Raw genomic sequence first — 27,281 nt, 5'->3', positions numbered from 1 at the left:
CGACCAGAGGAGGCACTAGTGCAGCGACCAGGACACATACCCACATCTGGCTTCCTGCCTGCCCGACCAAACCGGAGGTAACACAGGGATTCGAACCGGTGAGCCCCGTGTTGGTAGGCAACAGAATAGACCGCTACACTACCTGGATGCCCACAAAAATATCTTATTGCTGAGATTCACCAAAAGCTACTTGCAAACATTCTCATCTCATGAAGATACACATACACACATACACACACACACAGAAAGCATGGGCTTGGTCTAACACGTTAAAGAAGACAGATTAGGGCCATCTGCAGACCTCACAGTGCTTCTCATGTGCTGCAGCCTGATAGACCCTGTAGAGGCTGACAGGGCTAGAGAGGTCTGGTCCTTGAAGCCCCTTCATTGCAATAAAGTATGGGTGGAGTTACCTGACAATTCATTTGGTTAGGTGAATTAATGTTGTTTTGGGCTGTGACCTAAGCGACAGCCATACAATATGTTTCACTCATTAAAAGCACTCGCTGTCGGCTCAATTCACTTATCAGGCCTTGCTCTCTCCCTTAAGGTGAGGGGGAATTTGCTTATTCCGAAAGGTCAGTAGCCCAGAATGGCACAACCGGAGAAATCGAATCTCACAAACTAGTTTCCAAACCCACTCACCGTTTATTCCCGTTCGGGGATGGGGATGGTGGGCGTTGGTTGGAGCAGTAAATCAGCTGGCTTTTGCATGTGTTTCCAATCTTGGCAAATACTGGTGGATCACAAATTGTGTGTTTGTGGGGTGTGCGGGAGTTATCGTTATGCAACAGTGAGAGGTACTCGATAAATCTGATGGAGTTCGGCCCCTGGCACTCCCCTACAATTAGTCCTCCTCTACTACAGAGACAGCCAGGAGCAGACCACACCAGACACGGTGCTGGGATTCCTCTTTGCAACCTCCTACACTGAGCATTATCTTACGAGGCAGGGATGGGTCCCGTTCCCCTCATCTGCACAAGTTATTCCGCAGTTAGACGGGAGTGAGAGTATCCAAGACAACATGAATTTGCATCAACATTTTATTTATTTATTTATTAAGACCAATAGATACGCCTCAATCTGATAAGGCTAATGATAATTATGGCTGCATAATAAAGTGATCGGGTTTGTCGCCAGTCAGTTTGTTTGCATGTGGGCGGGTAGCGTCGGGTACTCATCTTATCGCATCCTCGCAGGCTTATTGTAGGAATCTATCAATCATCGCTATTTTTCTGGCCAAAGAATGGGAGCTGAAAAGGCTCATAATGAGACGATGGGGAAGAGATCTCTGCAGCTTCGTTATTGATCAGAGATGTTCATATCACGGCAGAAGTAATGTCTTCACTGCAACATTGGGGGACTATATCTCAAACAAATGTGACGTTTATATTTGGCTGGATTCATTGGCTGAGTATGTGTGATGGATGACGAGGGAGACGTACAGGGAAGGCAGACACCTCGGCCATTAATCTCCAGAACTGCACTGTCTGTGTCTGTTTGCATGGCAACACCAGCTCCCCATTACTCAGTGAGCGGCCTATTATCAGTTTGATGATGGAGTTCGCCTCCAAAAGATGTGGAGGGTACTTCTCATTCCCCCTCCAAAACTCCCACCAGCATGCAGAGGCGTTCTGCTGGGCGATAATGCCACCTAATTGGTGAATTGGTGCACTTAAAAATGTTCATGTAAAAGCGTCCTTTATGAAGCATCCAAAAGCCTCTACAAAGATGATAAAAATTGCTTACTATACAATTAGACTTGTCGGTTCAGTTTGTCGAGTTGACACTTTCCAAAGCCTAGAAACTAATGAAATGCTAGCAGTCGCAGTGTGTCATATTTAAACAGAGCATAGCCTTTTGTCTTAATTGCCACTTAAGTCACCTACAGTAAATCATCTCTGCCCATGATCAGCAAGACAATACATGTGATTTGTCCAGCCATCTATTATCTTAACCGCTTATCCTGCTCTCAGGGTCGCAGGGATGCAGGAGCCTATTCCAGCAATCATTGGGTGGAAGGCGGGGAGACACCCTGGACAGGCCATCAGGCCATCACAGTCGACACACACATTCATACCTAGGGACAATTTAGTACGGCCAATTCACCTGAATCGCATGTCTTTTGACTGTGGGAGGAAACCAAAGCCCCCGGAGGAAACCCGCGCAGACACAGGGAGAACATGCAAACTCCATAAAGAGGGCAACCTGGGACGACCCCCAAGGTTGGACTACCCCGGGGCTCGGACCCAGGACCTTCTTGCTGTGAGGCGACCATGCTAACCACTGTGCCACCGTGCCGCCACATGTGAATTGTAAATAACAAAAATAATATCATGTCATTTTCACATCTGATATTTCCAATTGCGACAGTGGCTGGAAACCATGGCTTGGAATTTGCAAATTGGTGCAACAATGCTGTGGCTGCCTGAATAATTGATGTTGCTACACTTCTATTACCCGTTATTTTGTGGGCGTAAAATAATTTGACAGCGCTAGCACACCACTTATTCTACACTGCTACTGTGCAGAATAGGGAGTATGTTTACATCCATGTTTGTATGGTGACACACAAAAAAATAACTTGATCATTATTCACAGTCTTTGCCACAGGCACACCATGAACATTTTCTCACCCACCTGCCCGTGCAAATGAGAGGAAATAAGCGATGATTCTGCTGTTTAAGAACAACAGAAAAGAGACAAGGAGGTTGAAAATTAAAGATTGTCTCGCCGCTCAAAGAAACGTTTGACTGCACAGGAGCCCTACGGTGACAGCTTTGCTTTTTATTAAAACAACATGGCGACCCACCCAAGATGGACACATAGGATAAGAAGGGGCTCAACCAACCTAATTAAACCTGGTAAAAGTTGTATTATGAGTCACAGATCTTTGGTACAACAGTGAGATAATACTCCCAGGTTGTCCTCTGTGTGGAGTTTGTATGTTCTCCCTGTGTCTGTGGTGGGGTTTTCTCCGGGTGCTGCGGTTTCCCCCACCATCAAAAAGATATGCACGTTGGGGTTAATACTCCTGACTGTGTTCCTGACCGAGGCATGGCAAGACAAACTGGAGTTGGTCCCCGGACGCTGCACGGCATCTGCCCACTGCTCCTAGCCACACAGCTAGGATGGGTTAAATGCAGAAAAAGAATCGCCCCACAGGGATTAATAAAGTAGTAAACATTTTTTTAATAATAATGGCGCAAAAGAGTCACTACTTCACTTGCAGCCCAGCTCAGAATCAGCGCAGTAAAGCTTTGCCAGGTAATGCTGAGGAAGAGGCCAAAATGGTGCTGACAGAAACTCTGCTGAACTTAGTGATGGAGTTACAGGGCTCCCCAAACATCCTCGAGAACCCTGCCAAAGATAGTTAAGAACAACGGGCAAAAGAATTACCGAGGCTGAATCGCGGATCTCCAGTTTGGAGGATGAAGAAGCCAAGCGAGGCCCGATACGGCATGGAATTGCCAAGCAAACACTGTCCTACGGGAGAAAGTGGCCGGGCTGGAGGGGTATTCACATCGCCAGAATATTCACATCACAGGAGTAAAAGAAGGCTCAGAGGGCTGAGATATGGATGGATTCATTAGAACTTTACTAAGGGAGGCTCTGGAGATTAATGTTGATAACTGGTATGAGATAGACGGAGCACATCGGGTCGGACTGCCACCAGGTGATACCTTCAGACCCTGACATATCATTGCCTGGTTGTCTCTGGGACAAAGCCAAGACTTGCGTACTGACAGTGGCGATGAAAAAGAAACAGGTCATCTGGAAAGACACATGGATTCATTTTTCCCCCCAAGATTACGCCCAGGACGTACAGGAAAAATGAAAGACATTTGACGAGATGGGACGTTGACTACAGAAGAACATTGATTATGCTCTGCGAGATCCATCAGCTATGACTTTCACACTGGATAACTGGCGGTACCAGTATACCAGCCCTGCCAAGGCAAAGAGCTTAATCACCCATGTCGGAGACACGGATCCAGCAGACTTTAATGGAAGGTGGACGTATATGGAGATGGATGCCTGAATATTGCTTGGAGGGGAGGAGGACGAAAGATGGAAAAAAAAAGAGTCTCAATACAGACTTGTGTCTTTTCACGCCAACATTCGGAGAACAATGAACACTTTAATTCGACAAGAGTACTTATACTCCTATTATGGTTTGAAACTTGCCAAATGGGAGTTGGCCTGCTCACCATAAGCCACCTGCGGACTTTTGTTTCATTTGGTTTTACAGTTGGACATGTTAGTAGGACCTTTTCAATTCATCATTCGCAGTTATTTACCTGATGCTTAGTTGTATAATTCATACACGAGTTTGTTGGCTCCGATTTAAGTTGATAAATCCATGTAAAATACTTTTTTGTTGGTCTTCTTAAATGTTGACACATGGGGTGGACTCCTATGCGAATATTGTGTTTGTAGCATCTGAAGATAATTTTGTAGAATCCAGAAATTTATTTAATGGAAAATATGCAATCATAACAAATGACCCGACACGTCAAGATAAGTGGGGCAGGGAGGGGTTGGCAAGCCAAGAGGGCATGTAGAGACGCTACACGCTACAGGGTGACTGATGTGGAGTAACACAGTGTTGCTGTTAGTTATTTTGCATGTGTTTTTTTTATGGATTTTGTTTTTCCTGTCTGTCCCCCGTTTAGCCCTAGGAGCCTGACATTACTGTTTCACTTATTTTTCTTGTTCCAGTGCCGAGAAGACCTAGTCATCTATATCGGATGCCCGCATCTTTATGACATGGCAATTAATACTGTAAACGGAAGCTGTGGGGGTGATTAAAACTGTATCACGGAACGTAGCAGGCTGTCATAATGTGGTGAAAAGGAAAAAAGATTCTTACATATCTCAAGCAGAAAAAAGCTGATATTGTTCTTATGCAGGAAACGTTTAAATGAGGAAGAGTCAGCCAAACTGAAGAGGGACTGGGTAGCTAAAGTTTACTACAGTATGTGCACTTCAAGGAAACGAGGGCTTATAATTACTGTTAAAAAAAATTGATTTCATTGTACATACCTGCCACACACTGGCGCAGTGGTTAGTGCAGTTGCCTTACAGCAAGAAGGTCCTGGGTTCGAGCCCCGGGGTAGTCCAACCTTGGTGGGTCGTCCCAGGTCATCCACTGTGTGGAATTTGCATGTTCTCCCCGTGTCTGCGTGGGTTTCCTCCGGGTTCCGGTTTCCTGTCACAGTCCAAAGACATATAGGTCAGGTGAATCGGCCATACTAAATTGTCCCTAGGTGTGTGTGTGTGTGTGTGTGTGTGTGTGTGTGTGTGTGTGTGTGTGTGTGTGTGTGTGTGTGTGGGCCCTGTGGGCCCTGTGGGCCCTGTGATGGCCTGGCGGCCTGTCCAGGGTGTCTCCCCACCTGTCGCCCAATGACTGCTGGAATAGGCTCCAGCAACCCTGAGAGCAGGATAAGCGGTTCAGATAATGGATGGATCAATACCTGCCACCCACCCAAGGTAGATGGGTCATATTAGATGCCACCATGGAAGTTATATGTATAACTACTGCAAATATTTATGCACCAAACTCTGCCTTTCCAGAATTTTTCCATTAAGTATCCGAGGAGACTTCAACCAAGTTGGGGATTTGTGTATGGATAAAACATCAAGACCTAATCAGCATAATATGTCGTCCATCTTAGCTATAGACCAGTTGTCAGAAGAATTAGGGCTGATTGACCCCTGGAGATGATTACATCTGAAGGACAAGGACTGCACTTTCTTTTCTCACCCTCACCAGAGTCACTTGAGAATCGATTATTTTCTTATCTCCCGGTCTTTAGTAAGTCAAATAATGAGTGCCACAATACGGTGTGAGTGCTGCAATACAGTTATATGTGACCATGCACTTGTGGATCTAGTCCTTGCCTTATCAGGGAAAATAAGAAAAACATTATAATGGTGCTTTAACAACTTATTTGCTGAATAAGGAAGAATCATGCACATTCATTAAGTCAGCAATCCAAGAATTTTGGGCTCATAATGAGAGGGCTTAATCGATGAAAATGATGTGATATGGGATGTGTTCAAAGCTTATCTGAGAGAATGCCTCATCCAGCGTAGCTCTCATCAAAAAAAGGAAGATACTGAGAGAATTTTAAAATTGGATCAAGATATTAATAAGCTAGACAAACACTATATAGAAAACAGAGATCCAAACACATGGAATAACTTGATTAAACTTAAATGTGAGCGCAGCAATATATTACAGAAGAAAACTGAATTTACACTTTTTTGCATGAGGCAAAGATACTATGAATAAGGAGAAAGGGCTAGGAAGGTATTGGCACACAGAGTAAAGCAACGAGCAAACACAGAACCTGATTCCTTCAATATTTTTTTATTTTCCCCCATTTCTCTCCCCAATTGTATCCGACCCATTACTCCACTCTTCCGAGCCGTTCCGGTCACTGTTTCACCCCCTCTGTCGATCCGGGGAGGGTTGCAGACTACCACATGCCTCCTTTGATACATATGGAGTCGCCAGCTGCTTCTTGTCACCTGACAGTGAGGAGTTTCACCAGGGGGACGTAGCACGTGGGAGGATCACACTGTTCCCCCCAGTTCCCCCTCCCCCCTGAACAGGCGCCCCGACTGACCAGAGGAGATGCTAGTGCAGTGACCAGGACTCATACCCATATCCGGCTTCCCACCCGCAGACATGGCCAATTGTGTCTGTAGGGATGCCCAAACAAGCCAGAGGTAACACAGGGATTTGAACTGGCAATCCTCATGCTGGCCGGCAACAGAATAGGCTGCCATGCCACCCAGACCCCTCGATTCCTCAAATATTTGATAAGGACGATAACATTATCATGGACACAGAAGGAATAAACAAACCATTTAAATCGTTCTATCAAGAGCTCTACACATCACAAGGAATAGTACAGGAGGCAAAACTGGAAGATTTTTTTCATCATCAGTTGGATTCCCAATATTAACAGAAGCCCAAAGGGGGTTATTAGAAGGGGATATTTCTCTTGAAGAAGTGAGACAAGTGATTAGCAGCCTTAAAATAGGGCAGGCCTCAGGGAACGATTGGTATACAGCCGACTTTTATAAGAGATTCCAGGAAGAGCTTGTTCCGAGTCTGCTTCTTGTCTATCAGGATGCTTTTCAGAGGAGAAGACTTCTTGAAAGCATGAGATCAGCTGTTATCACCCTTCTCCATGAGAACGGAAAAGATCCTCAGCAGTGCAGTAACGACGGGCCAATATCTGTAATTAATGTTGAAAAAATACTGGCAAAAATATCAGCAATTAGACTAGCAAAGGTGATTCCATCTTATTCATCCAGATAAGGTAGGGCTTGTGAAAGGAGGAAACTCATTTGACAACGTTTGGAAATTGCTGGCAGCAATTTCCACATAATATTATGTGGAAAACAAGACATGATGTAAATGCTGCAGTCACTTTCTCCTTACATGCTGAGAAGGCATTCAACATAGTAGAGTTGCCATTTCTGTTTTACCCATCGGAGAGATTTGGGTTTGGTTCAAGTTCAGGGAGTGGGTTAAATTAATGTACACAAGGGCACCCCGGTGGCTCACCTGGTAGAGTGCGTACCACATAAGGCTGAGTCCTTACCGCAGCGGCCTGGGTTCGAATCCAGCCCGGGCCCTTTGCTGCACATCATCCTCTGTCTCTCTCCTGCCTTTCCTATCTCTCGCTCTACTATCACTATGCAATAAAAAAGGCAGAAAATGACAAAAAAAATCTTAAAAAAAAAAAAAATTAATGTACACAGACCCACAAGCCACTGTTCTGACATGCATCGGAACCCACCAGGGCTCGCCTCTTATACATCTTATCTTTGCACTCTTCCTGGAAGCACCAGGTCGCGTTGCGAATTGATATAAATATAACTGGAGTTAAGGCTGGTCAGATAGGGCACAAACTTTTCTTATATGAGGATGATTTATTATTGGTGGCTAGCAACCCTGACATTGCTGTACTAGAAATCTGCTCTGTCATCAACTCTTTTTCCAAAGTGTCTGGTTACACAATCAGCTGGGAAAAATCAGAGGTTATGCCACTGTCTAAACTGTCCCCCAGCTGTAAGAGCCAGCTGGCAGTTTAGGTGGATGCCAGAGAGCATCACTTATCTTAGCATCAGGTTAAAACAGGGCCTACAAAAAATAATTGTTCTCCCCACAAGTGCTACCGGAAAGATCCAATGTAATGGTAGAGAACATTGTGTGGGCAGCGAAAAGACCTTTATTTAACAGGGCAAAATTATGTGCCGCAAAGGAAGAGGGTGGGCTCTTTCTATCCCACATTGACTGGTATTCACTGGGCTTTTTCACTGTCCCAACTTGCCAAAATGAATCTTCCTCAAGATAAGGTCCTTTCTTGGGTTTAGATTAAACAGGAATTGACACACACCTCTTCCCTGGAGGCATTCCTGACTCAACAAAGTAGGCCAGTTCCATTTCAAAACCCTGTGTTGGCCTTCACTCGAGAGACATGGAAGGAGGTACATCAAACATCAAGGTCCAATCCATTTGCCACACCAAGAGCCTCTGTGTGGTACAACAAGAAGCTCTTAATAGATGGGAAATCTCTCTTTAGGGAAAGATGGGTCAACTCGGGCCATACAGATTCATGATAACCTTGTGGAGGATGGAGTAGTTGGATCTTTTGAGGATCTTAAAAATAAGCATAACCTGCCTACCTCGGACTTCTGGAGATTCTTACCAATCAGACATTATATACTTTTTGATAAAGACTTTAAACTTGGTGGTTTCACTGGCATCCAGGAGCGCTTCATAAAAAGGACACACACTATACAGTTTGGGTCATCAATATTTTACAAATATATTAGAGTCACCCTGGTTGGCAGGGTTAAAAATGGGTTGGGGAAAAAGATGCTGGTCAAGGAATCCCAGATGACTCTTTGAAGAATCTTATATCTTCTTGGCATATCCATTCACAGGAAGTGCAATCTCAGCTAATACTTTATAAGATAATCAATATAAGTTACTGGACAACCTGTAAATTGGTAAAACTTATTGAACTAAAGGACAATGACTCATGCTGAAGATGAGGTGAGGAGGTGGGACTCTTGTGCACCTGTTATATTTTTGTGAAAAAGCAGAAAATATGTGGAAAGAGATTGTTTTTTGTTTCTTTGTTTTTTCTTTTTTTCCTCTTCACTTTTTCTTTTGTGTACTGTTTGGTGGTTGTCGTTTTTGTCTTGTTTGTCGTTAATTGGTTTTATATTATGTTCGCAAGTACATGAAGTGAATTATTGGTTATGTTACTTGATGTGTAATTGTCAAGGCTATAAACGATGTCTGGTCATGTGGGGTTACTACCAGACTGTTTTCTTTTTGTTTTGTTTTTTTGTGCTATTGTTCTGTTTGGTTAACAATTAAAAAAAACAGACAAACAGTTTGTAAAATAATGAAACTGTGGTGGTTGTATATCTCTATCAAAAATATAATTTAAACTCCAAATTAATATTTACAGTATGTGCCTACTCCGAGCTCTCTCTGGATGTCTGAGCTCCTCACCATATCTCTAAGGCTGAGCCCAGACACCCTACGGAGGAAACTCATTTCAGCCGCTTGTATCTGCGATCTCACCCTTTCGGTCACTACCCAAAGCTCATGACCATAGGTCCATAGGTGAGGGTTGGAACGAAGATTTACTGGTAAATTGAGAGCTTTGCCTCCCGGCTCAGCTTCCTCTTCACCACAATGGTCCAGTACAACGTCCACATTACTGCTGATGCTGCACCAATCCACCTGTCAACCTCCCACTCCATCATATCCTCACTCGTGAACAAGATCCTGAGATACTTGAACTCCTTTACTTGAGGCAACAACTCATTCCGAACCCAGAGGGAGCAGTCCACCATTTACCAGTAGAGAACCATGACCTTTACTCTGAGCTCCGGAGGGAGCTCGGACTAGACCCGCTGCTCTTTCGCATCAAAAGGAGCCAGTTGAGGTGGTTTGGGCATCTGATTAGGATGCCTCCTGGGCGCCTTCCTTTGGAGGTTTTCCGGGCACGTCCAACTGGGAGGAGACCCCGGGATAGACCCAGAACTCGCTGGAGGGACTAGATGTCCAATCTGGCTTGGGAATGCCTTGGGATCCCCCAGGAGGAGTTGGAGGGCGTTGCTGGGGAGAGGGGTGTCTGGAGTGCCCTACTTAGCTTGCTGACACCAGGACCCGACCCCAGAGAAGCAGCTGATGATGAGATGAGATGAGTATGTGCCATCTGTGAAATTACTTTTGATCAAAGTATTTATCAGGCTTGCCTGTAATGAACCCTAACTGACTGACAGAAGTAAGAAGAAGAAAGCCAGAAGAAGAAGAAGAAAGCCTGAAGAAGAAGAAAGAAAGCCACTTTATTTTTGTCATTGTACACAGTTACAATGAAATTTGTTTTCTGCATTTAACCCATCCTATTGTATAGTAGCAGTGAGCAGCTGCGGTGCCCGACGACCAACTCAAGTTCTTCTTTCCATCACCTTGCTCAGGGGCACAGACAGGAGTATTAACCCTAACATGCATGTCTTTTTGATGGTGGGAGGAAACCGGAGCACCCGGAGGAAACCCACACAGACACGGGTAGAACATGCAAACTCCACACAGAAAGGACCTGAGATGGCCTGGGGTCCGAACCCAGCACCTTCTTGCTGTGAGGCAACAGTGCTAACCGCTGGGCCACCATGCTGAAACCAGCATGTTTTAACATTTGATGATTAAATCAACTGTCTGCATCATCCACAGCCGGAAGACAACTTAACAAAGGCCAATACAGAGCATTAGTCAGCAGGGCACTCAGCATGTTGCCAGCTGTCCCTGTCAAGACTTTCCTGCCGGTGTCAGGCCACTAATGAGGGCCTGTCGACTTGCTCTTATTTATTGATGGAGCCCATGGACCTTGAAGCCAATGGTTAACCTGGACTTTGTAGAGTTTGGTTTTATCCACAGTAAAGAAAAAAAAAAGCATCGTTTAACATCTGATTTTTAACAGAGCTTTTTGACATAATAGCATTTTTTTCGACAAACTGGAAAAATCTGGCTATAGGTCTGTATTTTGCTTCCTGAGGTGATGGTCCCCAAAGAAAATGTGTCATTGAACTTGTGGTTAGAATCACAAAGACATTTTGCATTTATACACAGTAAGATGAATTCAAAACTTTATTTCTATGTGTTTTTAATAGCTGTTAAGACCTCTCTGAGACCAGTTACCTATATACACTGGTGGAACTACTCCTTGGTAAGCTATAAGATAGCAAATTGTCTTACAGTTAGCAGAAGCCCATGCACGTTTCTAAATAAAGAATGCCGTCAAGTGATGTTTTCATCAACTGAAGTGCAAATATAAATTCTTCATCTCCTCTTTATGACAAGTGCTTGGCAGAAAAAAATACTAGATGACAGACTATCCATCCATCCATCCATTATCCAAACCGCTTATCCTGCTCTCAGGGTCGTGGGGATGCTGGAGCCTATCCCAGCAGTTATTGGGCAGCAGATGGGGCGACACCCTGGACAGGCCACCAGTCCATCACAGAGCCCACACATTCACACCTAGGGACAATTTAGTACGGCCGATTCACCTGACCTACATGTGTTTGGACTGTGGGAGGAAACCGGTGCACCCGAAAGAAACCCACGCAGACACGGAGAACATGCAAACTCCACACAGAGGACCACCCGGGACGACCCCCAAGGTTGGACTACCCCGGGGCTGGAACCCAGGACCTTGCTGTGATGCGACTGCGCTAACCACTGCGCCACCGTGCCGCCCAAAAAATGATAGACTATTTTTAAAATCTTTCTGTTTTTCCCCTTAGGATGCCCAGCAGATTCGAAAAGTAGCCAAGCAGGGGAGCGCCCACTGTCACGCTCGCACATCATCAGGCCTCGTGACACCATCAGTGGCTTCAGAGGGGGCAGTCTGTCTGCCAGCAGCGTCCATCAGCTCAATGGTAAGATCTCAATTCATGTAACCACTAAATCCTGCCTGCACCCGTGTGTGCACGCATGCATGTGCTTACCTCACAGCCATCCAATCAGATGCACTTCTGCGGTCGGACCCCTTATTTCTGCATGTCTGTGATTTCTTTTCACAGGTGCTCCTTGTGCCTTTAGGCGCTAACCACAATTCTGCCTCTATTGTCCCATTCTGATCAGTTTCACCTTGTCTGTTGGCTCCGTCACCTAACAGCTCCATTTTCAAGCCTAACTGAGCCTGGGGAAGCATCTCTGGTGGCTTCCCACAACCCTGCCGTTGCTCTCACTTGTGTGTGTGTGTGTGGGGGGGGGGATACTAGTATGAGCATGTTTAATCCATCATGTGCAAGCCTGATAGTGTGTGTATGTGCACGAGTGGTTGTGTGATCATGGGGTATGTGTGTGTGTGTGTATGCACGCGCCGTCCGTACACACAGGCAGAATCAGAGGTGTCCAGGGCTTTGCACAATAACATGGACAATGACTGGGAAACAAAAAGTCTTGTCAGGTTGGCCTCATCTGAAGTTTCATTACTTTCTACGGAGCAGTATCCACAACCATGTAAAACCAAAATGTTTAATTTAAGTACTAATGAAATACTGAAATGATACTATGAGCTGCTTTTACTGTGCAGAAATACAGTCTGTTCCCTGCTTCACATGTTGCTCACCTAGCTCAGCTTGCCACCACTACAAATTACATTATTCAAGAACTTGTGCACACACACACACACACACACACACACACACACACACACACACATTATTTTCTGTCCTTGTCTCGCAGTAAGAGAGAGACAAGGACACAATACAGTAAGCCCTTCCCCACTTTCTCATGCCATTTAAACACACAATGCACCTAATTGCTTTCAGTCTGGACTCCTGCAGTTATAACCTGTGTGTGTGTGTGTGTGTCTGTGTGCACACAGTGTAACCAGGCACTATCTGGTTAGGAGAGTGGAAGTGAAGTCAGTGTTTCTGTGATAAGGAGGCATGGGAAAACGTCCCTGGACAAAAAGAGGCTCTCGGAGAGTGAGCGGGGGGAAAGGAGACTGATTTGATGGTGAGCAGTATGCCCGTGTGTGTTGGTGAAAGCACCGCCAGAGTGGACAATTGGGGGACTGTGCTGTCTCACAATGACTTATGTACTGTAGTGTCAGAGAGCGAGGTGGGGAGGGGGGGTGAAGCAACCCCTCCGATTAATTCACCACTTGAAGAGCAAGAGAGTGGAGAAACACTCCAGCAGGGTCCTCAGAGTAAAGATGCTAACTTACAAGGCTTACAACCCTCCCTCTCTGCTGCTGTCTTTTTCCACTCACTCTTTCCTTCTCTCTGTCTCTCTCGCTCTCTCTCTGTCTCTCTCTTGCTCTCTCTCTCCCTCTCTCTGTCTCGCTCTCTCCTCTCTGTCTCTCTCACTCTCTCTGTCTCTCCCTCTCTGTCTGTCTCTCTCTCTCCGTCTCTGTCTCTCTGTCTTACTCTTCCAGTGATGTGCCACTAAGACTGTCTGTACTGGACTGCTCCTTTTCTTCCCAGGATCATGTTGTGGCCACTGCAGGTTAGCCCACAGGTTTTATGTTCCAGTCCATTTGAGGCTCACGCCAACACTGACTCCGCTGCCACGCTGCAGCCGGTCTAATGGGCAGGTACACGTGGCTTGAGCGTTGGAGGGCAACAACATGATCTCAGCAGCTCTTGAAGGTTTTCATTGCAAGACTACACAGATTGAGTTGTCAGAGCCTTTTTGAGGACATTGGTAATCTGCATGATCCAAATGAATACAAATTATGCAGCCACAGGCAGATGAATCATGAATTTTTATCAGGTATTTTAGTGTTTGGAGCACACAAAGAGGAGGTGGTTAAGGACGTTGAGAGATGGGCTGTCCTCCCTGTAGTCGGGCTTTGGGCAGTCGTAGCGGTGCCAGTTGTGGACGGTGCTGTTGTCTGTGTACAAGCTGTTGCTTCTCTCACTCCAGCGATACTAATTCGGTAAAACCCCCATTCCCGTGGACAATTTGAGGTTTTTGGATTTTTCTTTTTTTTTTTGAACACATGGTCAAAATGGCGAAGAGATTAGATTTCACTGTCTGTTTGGTAAATATATTCATGATTAGGGGGGGCCTGTCTCTTATTTGCAGTGAGGAATGTGGCACAGGCACAAAGGCTGGTGGAGATTAACAGGGACCTTGCAACGCTGGTCAGGAGCAGGCGAGAGAGCGCCCCAGCGGCCGGCCAAAACTCCCCGGACGAGCCCGACGAAAACCGCCGGCGCAAGCTCGGCCGCATGGCCGCCGTGCATCGGAGAGAGAGCGAGGACGACGTGGAGAGCCAAATAAAGGGGATCAAGATCATGGTGAGTTCAGCTCTGCTCCCGAGCCAATGCGAGGGCACACAGTCGCCGGGTCGCCACAGCCTAGCCGCCTTAACTCCCCTCATGTGTGCCCTCCCGGCTGAAATTTTCAGACTGACAACTGAGGCAGGCAAAGAGGCTTTCTGGTGGTCTTTTCTGGTGCAGTTCCCTGTGAAATATGTCTTGGGAGGCCCTATGCAGTGCAGCACATCTCTCAAGCCGCCTGGCAGTGGTAGAATGCCCATGGCGATGTGCCCATCAGCCCTCAGTGTTCTAGCGGCTGTACAAGGAGGTGTTAATTGTTCCTCTACTCAGAAGGTGGGGGACATCTTGTTCTGTTACCCATGGGTGCTCATACTAACTACAGTTTTGGCTTTGGGTGCATGTCTGTGTCAGACGCTTTAGACGTTACACTTCCTCTGTTGAGACTTGTGTTTTAGTGTCCTCACACCACACTCACTTTCAGTACATTTGGGAATACAGCCTAGTAACAGCACACACTGTAGCTCAGGTAGGGAGAAAACTTTGGATTCACAAAATCTGAAGCTGTTAAATTTGACTTGCTCACATTGAAGGGCCCGATACCCACGACTTGACCCCCCCCCTTTTCTCCTGCAATTGTATCCAGCCAATTACCCCACTCTTCCAAGCCTTCCTGGTCACTGCTCCACTGCCTCTGCTGAGCCGAGGAGGGCTGCAGACTACCACATGCCTCCTCCGATACATGTGGAGTCGCCAGCCGCTTCTTTTCACCTGACAGTGAGGAGTTTCACCAGGGGACCGTAGCGCTTGGGAGGATCACGCTATTCCCTCCAGTTCCCCCTCCCTTTTGAACAGGCGCCCTGACTGACCAGAGGAGGCGCTAGTGCAGCAACAGGACACATACCCACATCTGGCCCCCCTCCCCCCGCAGACACGGCCAATTGTCTCTGTAGGGACGCCCGACCAAGCTGGAGGTAACACGGGGTTTCGAACCGGGATCCCCGTGTTGATAGGCAACAGAATAGACCGCACAGACCGCTACACTACCCATAACCCCCCCCCCCCCCCATGACTTGATTTGGACCAGGTTTTGACCGGAGAAGCCTGGCATAGTCAAATTTCATAGATTGTTATAAAAATTTAGCAAGTTTGTACCAAAAAGTTTAACCAGAAAAAAGAACATGAATCTAAATTGTTCTCTTTGAAAAATCCTCCCTGTGATTTACAGAAATACTGAAAGAGCACACAAGAATAATCTAGTGAATTTGTATTCAGCTACACATCATTAATATACAACCACACATTTGGGAGAGTCAGATTTTCTGGTTGCAAGTTTAGTAGTGAGTTTCCAGAAGTAGTCCTGTATTCAGGTGCAGTTATGTGTAATTCCTGAACTTGTGATTGTACATTCAACAGAGGTTTGCAAAATTTTGTTTATTTCCAGTAGACCAGTGTCATTAACTCTTAGACAAAGTACTGCAAACCTCTTTTAAACACAAAACAAAGAGAAGAAGAGTTCCTACACATAATAAGAACCTTTCTTGGACCAAAAAAAGAAAACATTACTTGTTGGAAAATCTTTGGAAACATGAAAATGAGCTCACCAACACTTAATTATGAGTGTTTTAGGGTGGCACGATGGTGAAGTGATTAGCGCTTTCACCTCCCAGCAAGAAGGTCCTGGGTTCGAACCCCGGGGTTGACCAACCTTCGGGGGTCATGCCGGGTCGTCCTCTGTGTGGAGTTTACATGTTCTCCCCGTGTCTGCGGTGGGGTTTCTCCGGGTGCTCCGGTTTCCCGCACCATCAAAAAGACATGAATGTTAGGGTTAATACTCCTGTCTGTGCCCCTGAGCAAGGCAATGGGAAAATAAGAGGAGTTGGTCCCCGGCGCTGCATGAAGGCGGCAGCCCACAGATCACAGCTAGGATGGGTTAATTTGCAGTAACTGAATTTCCCCAGCGGGATTAATAAAGCAAACTTTATATTAGTCAGTTTAGATTAGTTATATAAAAAGTTCACACTAAGTTTGGTCACTTATATAAATAAAGTGTAGCTCAGTGTTGTAGTACTCGAGTCCAGGACTCGGACTCGAGTCCGACTCGAGTCCTGATTGTCATGACTCGTGACTCGACTTGGACTTGAGCACTGATGACTCGGACTTGGACTCGGACTCGCGAATTTACTGCATTCGGACTCGGAAGTTGGAGACCCGGACTCTGACTTTTTAATTGATAAAGACTGTTTTTGTTAGATTTTTTTTAAATAATAGGCCCTGTTAAAATATATTGATAGCTATATTAATACTGTAACATTATTCAATTTCGTGTAAGGGCAGGCACGTGTGTTCCACCTACATGCGGATTCACGTGGCGTGCATACCGTCATGTTCAGTAGCGCGAAGATGCCTAAAGAGACGCCCCGAATTGTGCGCTTTGCTTACACAGATTTTACAACAAATTCCAGCAAGATCACTGCTAGATGTTCGATATGTAAACGAACTATTGAGGAGAAGACCGGGACAACCTCAAACTTCAACAGACATCTGTCAAGGATGCACCCAGAAAAGTAAGTGATATGCAGTCAGTTGATGATATGGTTGGTGATCAGTTACCGTTAGCTAGCTAGCTATCTAGCTACGGTAACAATAGCCTCTGAAGTAGCTCAACCACTGGTCCAAGATGTTGGGTTAGGTCGTGTGGGTATATCATATCACTAGAACCAAGTGAGATTGTATAGGTAAGTTAAGTAACGTTACTGTTAGAATGCTAATGCAGCATTGCACAGAAAAGTCACGGTACGGTTCGCTTTCGGTACGAGCGTGCCATCGATCTCACTAATGATGAGTTGGTAAGTAACACGCAGCGTCTTCGTGTTATAGGGAGATTAAAACTGATTTTTCTTATTTATCATTTAGCTAATTACCAAGTAGCATACACTTAACGGAAAAAACACACCACTCTGAACTACCGTGTTAGCATTAATCTTAACTAGCAATAACAAATCCGCACATTGCAGATCTCCGCCATGAATATTCTCCAAGTGCGGAGAAGGAAGAAGTCTAGCCTATATGCATCCACAAATAATGTTGATAAAATGTGCACAACTTTACAATGCAAATAAAAATAATTGTAGGTTATTACTCGCTAAATGGACTAATTGAAGAAAGCTAATGTGGATGCCGCCACTGGTTTTCTTGAGAGCTGGAGACGGTACAAGATTTGACGGATGTGGCATTCCCCCCCCCCCCCCCCGCCGTACCGAAAACTACCGAACCGTATCGTGATTGGTGACACCGCATAGGCTACTGTAAATATGGGGATATTTTTCTTTGCATATATGCAGCATTGGGTGTGCCAAATTCTAAAAATAGACACGCGCGACGTAGCTTTTGAACAGTACTATGAACTGGCTCTGTCTTCTAACAAAATCACACCCTCCCTGACCCATACAGAATAAACGTACAGACTCACGGAGGATAGAGAGTTAAAGCTCAGCTAGGTAGCATGTAACATACTTAAATCAATAATTAAATGACTGGGTTTTGCTAATTAATCCCTGTCCTGTTAGTCTCATAAATTATGTATCTTTTCTCATACTTTTCATTTATCCAGCTAGTTTACATTAGTTAATCTACTAATATGGTAATGTTAGTTATATAGATAACTAAATATGTAACTTAACTGGTTATGGTTCAAACCACTATGTGTATAATGTGTAACATTTGTATTTTTATTGCATATTGTTATAGCTATAACGTTACACATTTTTTGCTGTGAGAAAAATTACTTGAAACAGTTTGGCATCAGCAAGCTAAAGTGTGTATCCTATCTTCCCCTAGGTTCCAAGAATACCGTGCCTCCACTGCTTCAGATGTGATGCCAGCTGCTCCAGGTCAGAAGACTATCACATCATTTTTAAATGATGGACAGCAAAGGATGTACGACCTCAAACATCCACGTCAGAAGGCAATAAGTGATGCCCTTGTAAAAGATCTAATCATTAAGTGCTGCTTGCCACTCTCCATCGTTGACAACGAGGACTTCAAGCACTTCCTGCATGTCCTGGACCCTCAGTACCGGCGCATAGCAAGATCCACAATTTCCTCTGTGACCATTCCAGGAATGGTGGAAGTCAAGAAAGAACAGATAAAGAACCAGCTGGCAGAAGCATCGAGTGTTGCTGTTACCACAGACATTTGGAGTGATCGAAAGATGCAGTCATTCCTTGGAGTGACAGCACACGAAGTGGCAATGGATAAAAAAAACAGGAACTCAGCCTTCAGTCATATCTTCTTTCCTGCAAAAGAGTGCATGGGAAACACTCAGGAGAGAAGATTGCAATGATGTTTGAATGCTGTGCTGAAGAATACCTGATTAAGGAATAGATCAACTTTGTCATAACTGACAATGCATCCAACATGAGAAAAGCTTTCCAGGCCAGCTTTCCCCTAGAGGATCCTTGTGATGCTGAAGCTCATGATCCCAGCACATTTGAGGACGATGATGAAATATGGCAAGACCTGATGCCAGAAGATCAACAGACAGTCAATGACACTTTGGCTGAGAACTGTAAGATGCAGAGACTATCATGCTTCACACATTCACTGCAGTTGGTCATAAAAGATGGTCTGAAAGACACCAGTGGGCTGTCAAGCACCCTAGCAAAGCTATCCCGTGCAGCCAACCTCCTCCACAGTGGCACCTCGTTTAAAGACTGCTTTGAAGCGTGTTCTGGTGATGCAACAATTCCAACAGCGAATGCCACACGATGGAATTCCACTCTGAAGCAGGTGAAGGCTTATGTGCATTTAGACATGCAAAAGCTGTCCAGTGTGTTGGAATCAGTGGGGCACAAAAGCCTTATCTTATCCCCGCGAGAGTATGCTCAGCTTAAAGAACTGATCGAAGTTCTTGATCCGTTCTTAGAGGCAACCAACCTAACTCAGGGTGAGACTACTGTCACCGTCAGTGTGATTGTGCCCTGTGTCCTCACTCTGCGCTGTTACCTGCAGGAAATAAGAGGAAAAGCCAGATACTGTGGGCCTCTGGTGAGATCTGGAGAGCTCCTTGAAAACAAGGTTTGCAGAGGTTTTCAGTGCAGTCAAGATACCAGGATGTGAGCCGGCTGAAGGAAGAGGCCCCACCAAATTTCCTTTCACCAATGCCTACTTCATAGCATCTGTGTTGGACCCAGCATTTGGCTTCCAGCGGCTAGAACATGATGTGCAGCTGGACAGTGACGTCAAAGATGTGCTGAAGACTGAGATCAAAGGTGAGAAATGTTTTGATTAACGTTAGTTAAGTGATTAACTATTTGATTGTTGTGATGTTTATATCATTGAAGGTGTTACAATAAAGCACATAGGCGTGTCATTTGTCATGTAGGCCTAGTCAATAACATATTTGTAATGAGTCCCCCATGCCCCCTCTCATTTCAGAGTATATAAAGGCAGAGGGTGACAAGCAAGCGGTATCAACAGCAGATGCAGCGGAAGCAACAGGACCAGGGGAAGGTGAACTTTCAGAGTCTCCTCCTGAGAAGCAGTTGAGAATGTTCTCCCACTATAGGAGGACTCCCTCCTCCACCGAGAAGAAGCCGTCTGGCCAGGCTCAGTTGACTGCATACCTCAACTTGATCGCTGAGCAGGACTCTGACTCAGTCCCGTGCCTCAGGTTTTGGCAGCAAAACAAATCCAAATTCCCTACCCTCTATCAGATTGCCACACAGGTATTCTCTATCCCTACCTCCAGTGCGCCCATTGAAAGGGTATTTAGTCATGGAGGCATTTTGATGAGGCCTCACCGTGCAAGGTTGAGTAGTTCCATGCTGTCAGATCTTATGTTTTTGAAATGCAACGTGTATGCTTAAAACTAGTGCCACCAGCCTTTTGTTCCTAACTATTCCTGAGAGACAATGTCTTTTGACTAGTTTTTATGAATGTATTGTATGCTGTGGAACTTACTTCTGTATACTGTTTCCACCATTTGCTAATAGCATACTATTCACAGCTATCAAATGTGTTTTGAAGCACATCCAGTGTTCAGAATGTCAAAGAAATTCAGACTGTTCTAAAAATGTGTGTGTGCGCGCATGCTTGCGCGTGCATGTGTGCGAGTGTGTGGGTGTGCATTTGTTTGGCTATCGTGTCACAAAGTAAATAAACTCCCTTTGAAATGGTGACAGCTGTGTCATTTTTGTTTAATGTAGACCTTTTTTATTTGTATGTCAGATCTTTGACTGTGCCCGAGTGGATCACTGGAGCCATCTTGGAACTCGACTCAGACTCAACTTTGATGACTCGGACTAGGGTAATAGGGACTTGACTCGGACTCAGGTAATGGGGACTCGACTCGGACTCGACTCGACTTTTCTTTGGTGACTCGGACTTGGACTTGGACTCGAACACTGGGGACTCGAGACTCGACTCGGACTCGAGGTTTAGTGACTCGACTACAACACTGGTGTAGCTTTGAATTCAGAAATGTGCTCTCTCACTCGGTGCTCCACCATTCCTCCCTCCCTGCACCTCCTCTTGTGTCTCAGAGTCGACGGGAGGAGCGAGCCCAGCTGGCAAGGGAACTGCGTCAGATCAAGGCCTACCAAGACCAGAGCAAGGCAGCCAGCATCACCAACATGCTGAGCCAGGCCATCACAACCCAGCATGTGGTTTACGCCAGCCTTGGCACAGCCGAGTATATGGAGTTCGTGCTGAAGAACCCCTTCAACGTGCCACAGACGGTCACTGTCCACAGCGGCGACCCCGAGCTCAGGTAACATCACCGCGGGGGGAGTGCACATGTTCTTTCTGAGGGGACGGCAGATCAGAGACATTTTTGTCTGTGTGTGTCTCCACATTTGTGTTTTATTTGCTGTTTGTGAATGTATCTGATTCACTGTTTTGATGTCTTGTCTGAGTTTGTGTGTATGCGTGTTTGTGAAGTTTTTAATGAACAAATCTCCAAATTCTAATTTCCATCAGCAGCCACATTCTCACCATGTTGTTGCTGCTCTTTTGTATTTCTCACAAGACAGCATATAAACAAAGAACTTGTCTAACTCCTGCAGCAGCGCAATCAATTGTCCTTGAACTAGATGCATGCATAATAACAGCGAAATGCTATAAATACCCTCATAACCCTCGCATACCGGCCCAAACGCCTTATGTACTGAGGCTCCGCGTCAGCCATTATAGCTTTCCATTCAGCGTTTTGTTTCTCTCAGCTCGCACCAATGCTGATGCCCTCTTGTCTCCTATTATGGATTCCACTTGTGCCCGTGGTTTGGATTAACATACTTCATGCTGATAAACAAAGGTTAGAGTGCGTTGTGGATGTAATGGAATCATTACAGCATTAGGCCGGCCACCAGGCCCAGGTCTAATGGAGGCTCAGGGAACAGCATAGCGGTGCACTGCTCTGCAGGTTTTTAAGCAAGATGATTGTCCTCCTGCTAGACCAGCCCACTAGGTTTGTTTGTTTTTTGTTTTTGTTATTGTTTGTTTTTTTTGATGGGGCAGTTGTAACTTTTTTTGTGTGGATTTTCCCCTCCTTTTTCTCCCCAATTGTATCTGGCCAATTACCCCACTCTTGCGAGCCATCCCGGTCGCTGCTCCGCCCCCTCTGCCGATCCGGGGAGGGCTGCAGACTACCACATGCCTCCTCCGATACATGTGGAGTCGCCAGCTGTTTCTTTTCACCTGACAGTGAGGAGTTTCGCCAGGGGGACATAGTGCGTGGGAGGATCACGCTATTTCCCCCCTGAACAGGTGCCCCGAATGACCAGAGGAGGCGCTATTGCCACGGCCAGGACACATATCCGTCCGTATCTGGCTTCCCACCCACAGACACGGCCAATTGTGTCTGTAGGGACACCTGACCAAGCCGTAGGGGATTCAAGGATTCGAACCAGGATCCCCGTTTTGGTAGGCAATGGAATAGACCGCTACGCTACCCGGATGCCCCCCCTTTTTTTTTTACACTAAACTGTCTGGCACCTCTTTCAAGTGCCAAAGGATGTGCAAAGATGTGTAAACAAACTAGAAGTCTCCTTGGTTTGACGCTTATACACCAGAAAGCATATACTCACTAGCTGTGTCAGGTTGGCACACATGAACCATGGCTAGCTGAGTGCAGTGAGGCAGTGCTGCGATGTTATTTTCTCATCAATATTTCAGGAAATATTTGGCAAGCAGGTTTTTCTGAGGGCAAGCATTGACTATATTTACCTTGTTTCTCTACACAAATAAGCCAGATAAACTTTGGACTGTAACCAGACTTTGGAGGAGAGGAGTTGAAGAAAGGATTGCTGAAGTAGCTTTGATGTTTGGTTTTTTTGGAGGTTTTTCGAGTGGGGAGACTAAAGGCTCCTTTCTCAACAGGGTCAACACGTTCCCTACTTGTTGCCATCCATTTTGCACGGCTACGCTCACCGCCGGGCCTCATCCGGTGCCCTTCCTGCAGTGCTGACTTGCAGAGGAGCTGTCACTGCTGTATATAGTTTCCCAGCTGTGCTCTCTCTCTCTCTCTCATTATTTCTCTACCTGTCTCTCTACCTGAGCTGAAAAAAATTGGTATTTCAGATCTGATTGTCTTGGTGATTAATTGGACAAAAAAATATAAACCACACCACCCCATCACTGTCCTCTACATCTACACCCCTCTATGTCCTTTATACATGGATAACACCATCACTGTCCATCTACATCCCTTTCTATCCTTTATACATGGACACCACCATCACTGTCCTCTACAGGTCTCATCTCATCTCATCTCATCTCATCTCATCATCAGCCGCTTCTCTGGGGTCAGGTCACGGTGGCAGCAAGCTAAGTAGGGCACTCCAGACGTCCCTCTCCCCAGCAATGCCCCCCAGCTCCTCCTGGGGTATCCCAAGACGTTCCCAGGCCAGATTGGACATGTAGTCCCTCCAGCGGGTTCTGGGTCTACCCCGGGGTGTCCTCCCAGTTGGACATGCCCACAAAACCTCCAAAGGAAGGCGCCCAGGAGGCATCCTAATCAGATGTCCGAACCACTTCAACTGGCTCCTTTCGACGCGAAGGAGAAGCGGCTCTACTCCGAGCTCCCTCTGGATGTCCGAGCTCCTCACCCTATCTCTAAGGCTGAGCCCAGACACCCTACAGAGGAAACTCATTTCAGCCGCTGTATCTCCAATCTGAACCTTTTGGTCACTACCCAAAGCTCATGACCATAGGTGAGGGTTGGAACGAAGATTGACAGGTAAATTGAGAGCTTTGCCTTCCGGCTCAGCTCCCTCTTCACCACAACGGTCCGGTACAATGTCCACATTACTGCTGATGCTGCATCAATCCGCCTGTCAATCTCCCGCGGCATCCTATCCTCACTTGGAACAAGACCCCGAGATACTTGAACTCCTTCACTTGAGGCAACATCTCATCCCCAACCCGGAGGGAGCAATCCACCATTTTCTGGTAGAGAACCATGGCCTCAGACTTGGAGGTGCTGACTCTCATCCCGGCCATTTCACACACTCAGCTGCAAATTGCCCCAGTGCGCGCTGGTTGTCACGTTCTGATGAAGCCAACAAAACCACATCATCTGCGAAGAGCAGAGATGCAATTCTGAGGTTCCCAAAACACTCCTCACCTTGCCTGTGCCTTGAGATCCTGTCCATGAATACCACAAACAGAATCGGAGACAAGGGACAACCTTGGCGGAGTCCAACTCCCACCAAAAATGTGTTTGACTTTGTGCCGAGAATGCGGACACAGTTCTCACATTCGTTATACAAGGACTGGATGGCTTGTAGCAACTGCCCCGGTACCCCATACTCCCACAGTACCCCCCAAAGAGTGCCCCGGGTTACATGGTTGTAAGCCTTCTCCAAGTTCACAAAACTCATGTATACTGGCTGGTCAAACTCCCATGCTTCCCTCAGCACTTTTGCAAGGGTAAAGAGTTGGTGTGTTGTTCCATGGCCAGGACGGAATCCGCATTGTTCCTCCTGGAGCCGAGGTTCAACAATCGGTCGGAGCCTCCTTTCCAGCACCCTAGAACAGACTTTCCCAGGGAGGCTATCAGTGTGATGCCCCGATAATCTACATGTACACCCCTTTATATCCTTTATACATGGACACCACCATGACTGCCCTCTACATCCATTCCCCTTTTTATAACTGTGAATGGGTGGAGACAGGCTAAAACAAGTGTGTAGTTTTGTAACCATTTTCCTATTTCTCCTCTCCTCTTATTTTCTACTAACTCTAATTTCCCCATTCTCTCTATATGCAGCTCCTGGTATAGTCCCTTACCTAACTCCGCAGGAATGATCACTACAAATTCTCTCTCTCTCTCTCTCTCTCTCTCTCTCTCTCTCTCTCTCTCTCTCTCTCTCTCTCTCTCTCTCTCTCTCTCTCTCTCTCTCTCTCTCTCTCTCTCGCTCTCTCTCCAACGCATTCACTCAGTCACACTCTCTCACAAATACAATGCCAGGCTATAAGGAACAACACACACACACACACACACACACACACACACACACACACACACACAATGTGTTCTCATACCTCATTACATGGAAAATGATTTGTTCCAGATAGGTTGATGGGACACTACAAATAAGACTCATTGAAATGAACTATAATGTTAGCAAGGGCGGGGTCCTGAAAATTCATAAATTCTCCATCTCCTATTGAGAAAAATTCCCTTCTTCATGCCCACGGGGTGAAACCTTTGAAGTTTAAAGCAGCACTTCCCTTTATGCATTTTTGTGTGAAATGTTTGCGCTCAAAGAAAAGGGAAAGAGTAGAGAAGAAAAATTGGACTTCTTTCCGCTAGAATGTGCTCTCTTTTCCTGTTACACTCTGCCTGGAAATCAATTTCATAAGGATTTGGGGGTTTGGGGGGCTGCTTACACTGACCCCTACACCCAGTTATAGAAGCTGGCTGTCAGTAATTGGAAGCCACGCATTAGGCTTTGTGTTAGAACTCTAGGCCTCAGAATGGAGGTCTGCTTCTTTTGTGAACCTCACATTGCAGGAATTACAGTTTGCTTTCATAAGCCCTGGTTGCTAACAAAGGCATTATGGCAGAAGGTACCAACTTCTCTTTGTGAATATCAGAGCGAAAGAGTATTGATTTTTGAAGCATTTAGATGTTTTGTTTTAACTCTCATAGCATACATATAACTTGTGTCAAGGACATAAAAAGGCTGTATATATGGGCGGCACGGTGGCGCAGTGACTAAGCGCGGTCGCCTCACAGCAGGAAGGTCCTAGGTTTGAGACCTAGGATTGTCCAACCTTTGGGGTCATCCCAGGTTGTCCTCTGTGTGGAGTTTGCATGTTCTCCCCGTATCTGCATGGGTTTCCTCCGGGGGCTCCGGTTTCCTCCCACAGTCCAAAGACATGTAGGTCAGGTGAACTGGCCGTACTAAATTGTCCTTAGGCAGGGGTGTGTGGGTGGGTGTGTGTGTGTGTGTGGGGGGGCTGTGATGGACTGGCAGCCAGTCCAGGTTGTCTGCTGCCCAATGACTGCTGGGATAGGCTTCAGCATCCCGCAACCCCGATTGGGATAAGCGGCTTGGATAATATATATATATATATATATATATATATATATATATATATATATATATATATATATATAAAGATAGATGTAGGAAAAAAAACTTCAGTACACATCAGAACAAGCTTGTTTCGTGCGTCACGCACTCATCAGCTGTGGTTAAAACCACATTTTTAACCACTTGGCAGCTGATGAGTGCGTGACGCATGAAACAAGCTTGTTCTGCTGTGTATTGAAGTTTTTTTTCCTACATCTATCTTAATATTCTGCTCCTCATTTGTTGAGCATTTTATCAACACCATTGAAGGGTTCTGAAGAAACACACACACACACATATACATATATATATATATATATATATATATATATATATACACTGCTCAAAAAAATAAAGGGAACACCTAAAAACACAATATAGACCTCGATGAATGAAAATTTTCAGCTGAAAATCTTTATTTATTAGACAGAGGAATGTGTTTAGAGCAAAATAACCTAAGAATGATCAATGGAAATCAACATCATTAGCCCATTAAGGTCTGGATTCAGAATCATACTCAAAATCAAAGTGGAAAATGAGAACATAGGCTGATCCAACTTCTGTGCAAATTCTTCAAGACGATTCAAAATGAGGCTCAGTAGTGTGTGTGGCCTCCACGTGCCTGTATGTACTCCCTACAACGTCTGGGCATGCTCCTGATGAGACGACGGATGGTCTCCTGAGGGATCTCCTCCCAGACCTGGATCAGGGCATCGGTCAACTCCTGGACAGTCTGTGGTGCGACATCGCGTTGGCGGATGGTACGAGACATAATGTCCCAGAGGTGCTCGATTGGATTCAGGTCTGGGGAACGTGCAGGCCAGTCCATAGCATCAATGCCCTCGACATACAGGAACTGCTGACACACTCTGGCCACATGAGGACGAGCATTGTCATGCATGAGCAGGAACCCAGGGCCCACTGCACCAGCATATGGTCTGACAATGGGTCTGAGGATCTCATCCCGGTACCTAATGGCAGTCATGGTACCTCTGGCTAGCACGTAGAGGTCTGTGCGGCCCTCAAAGGATATGCCTCCCCAGACCATCACTGACCCACCGCCAAACCGGTCATGCTGGAGGATGTTGCAGGCAGCAGAACGTTCTCCACAGCGTCTCCAGACTCTCTCACGTCTGTCACATGTGTTCAGTGTGAACCTGCTCTCATCTGTGAAGAGCACAGGGCGCCAATGGCGAATCTGCCAACCAAGATGTTCTCTGGCAAAGGTCAATCGGGCTGCACGGTGTTGGGCTGTGAGCACAGGCCCCAATTGTGGACGTCGGGCCCTCATACCATCCTCATGCATTCTGTTTCTCACTGTTTGAGCAGAAACTTGCACATTAGTGGCCTGTTGAAGGT

At 46.0% G+C, this 27,281-nt stretch overlaps 1 protein-coding gene across 1 annotated transcript in view; it reads left to right on the top strand.

Moving 5' to 3' along the window:
• The window catches only part of nphp4 (nephronophthisis 4), a 309,249-nt gene that overhangs the window by 252,628 nt on the left and 29,340 nt on the right, over window positions 1–27,281 (top strand). The window contains exons 21-23 of the mRNA XM_056302210.1: window positions 11,851–11,985; window positions 14,147–14,361; window positions 20,886–21,112. Of these exons, the coding sequence (XP_056158185.1) occupies window positions 11,851–11,985; window positions 14,147–14,361; window positions 20,886–21,112 (577 nt within the window). The remainder of the gene's footprint in view (window positions 1–11,850; window positions 11,986–14,146; window positions 14,362–20,885; window positions 21,113–27,281) is intronic.

The sequence above is a fragment of the Lampris incognitus genome, chromosome 2, assembly GCF_029633865.1.
Source record: "Lampris incognitus isolate fLamInc1 chromosome 2, fLamInc1.hap2, whole genome shotgun sequence".
Classification (NCBI taxonomy): domain Eukaryota; kingdom Metazoa; phylum Chordata; class Actinopteri; order Lampriformes; family Lampridae; genus Lampris; species Lampris incognitus.
The sequence above is the reverse complement of the archived record's forward strand: the minus strand, read 5'-3'. Positions and strand labels throughout refer to the sequence as shown.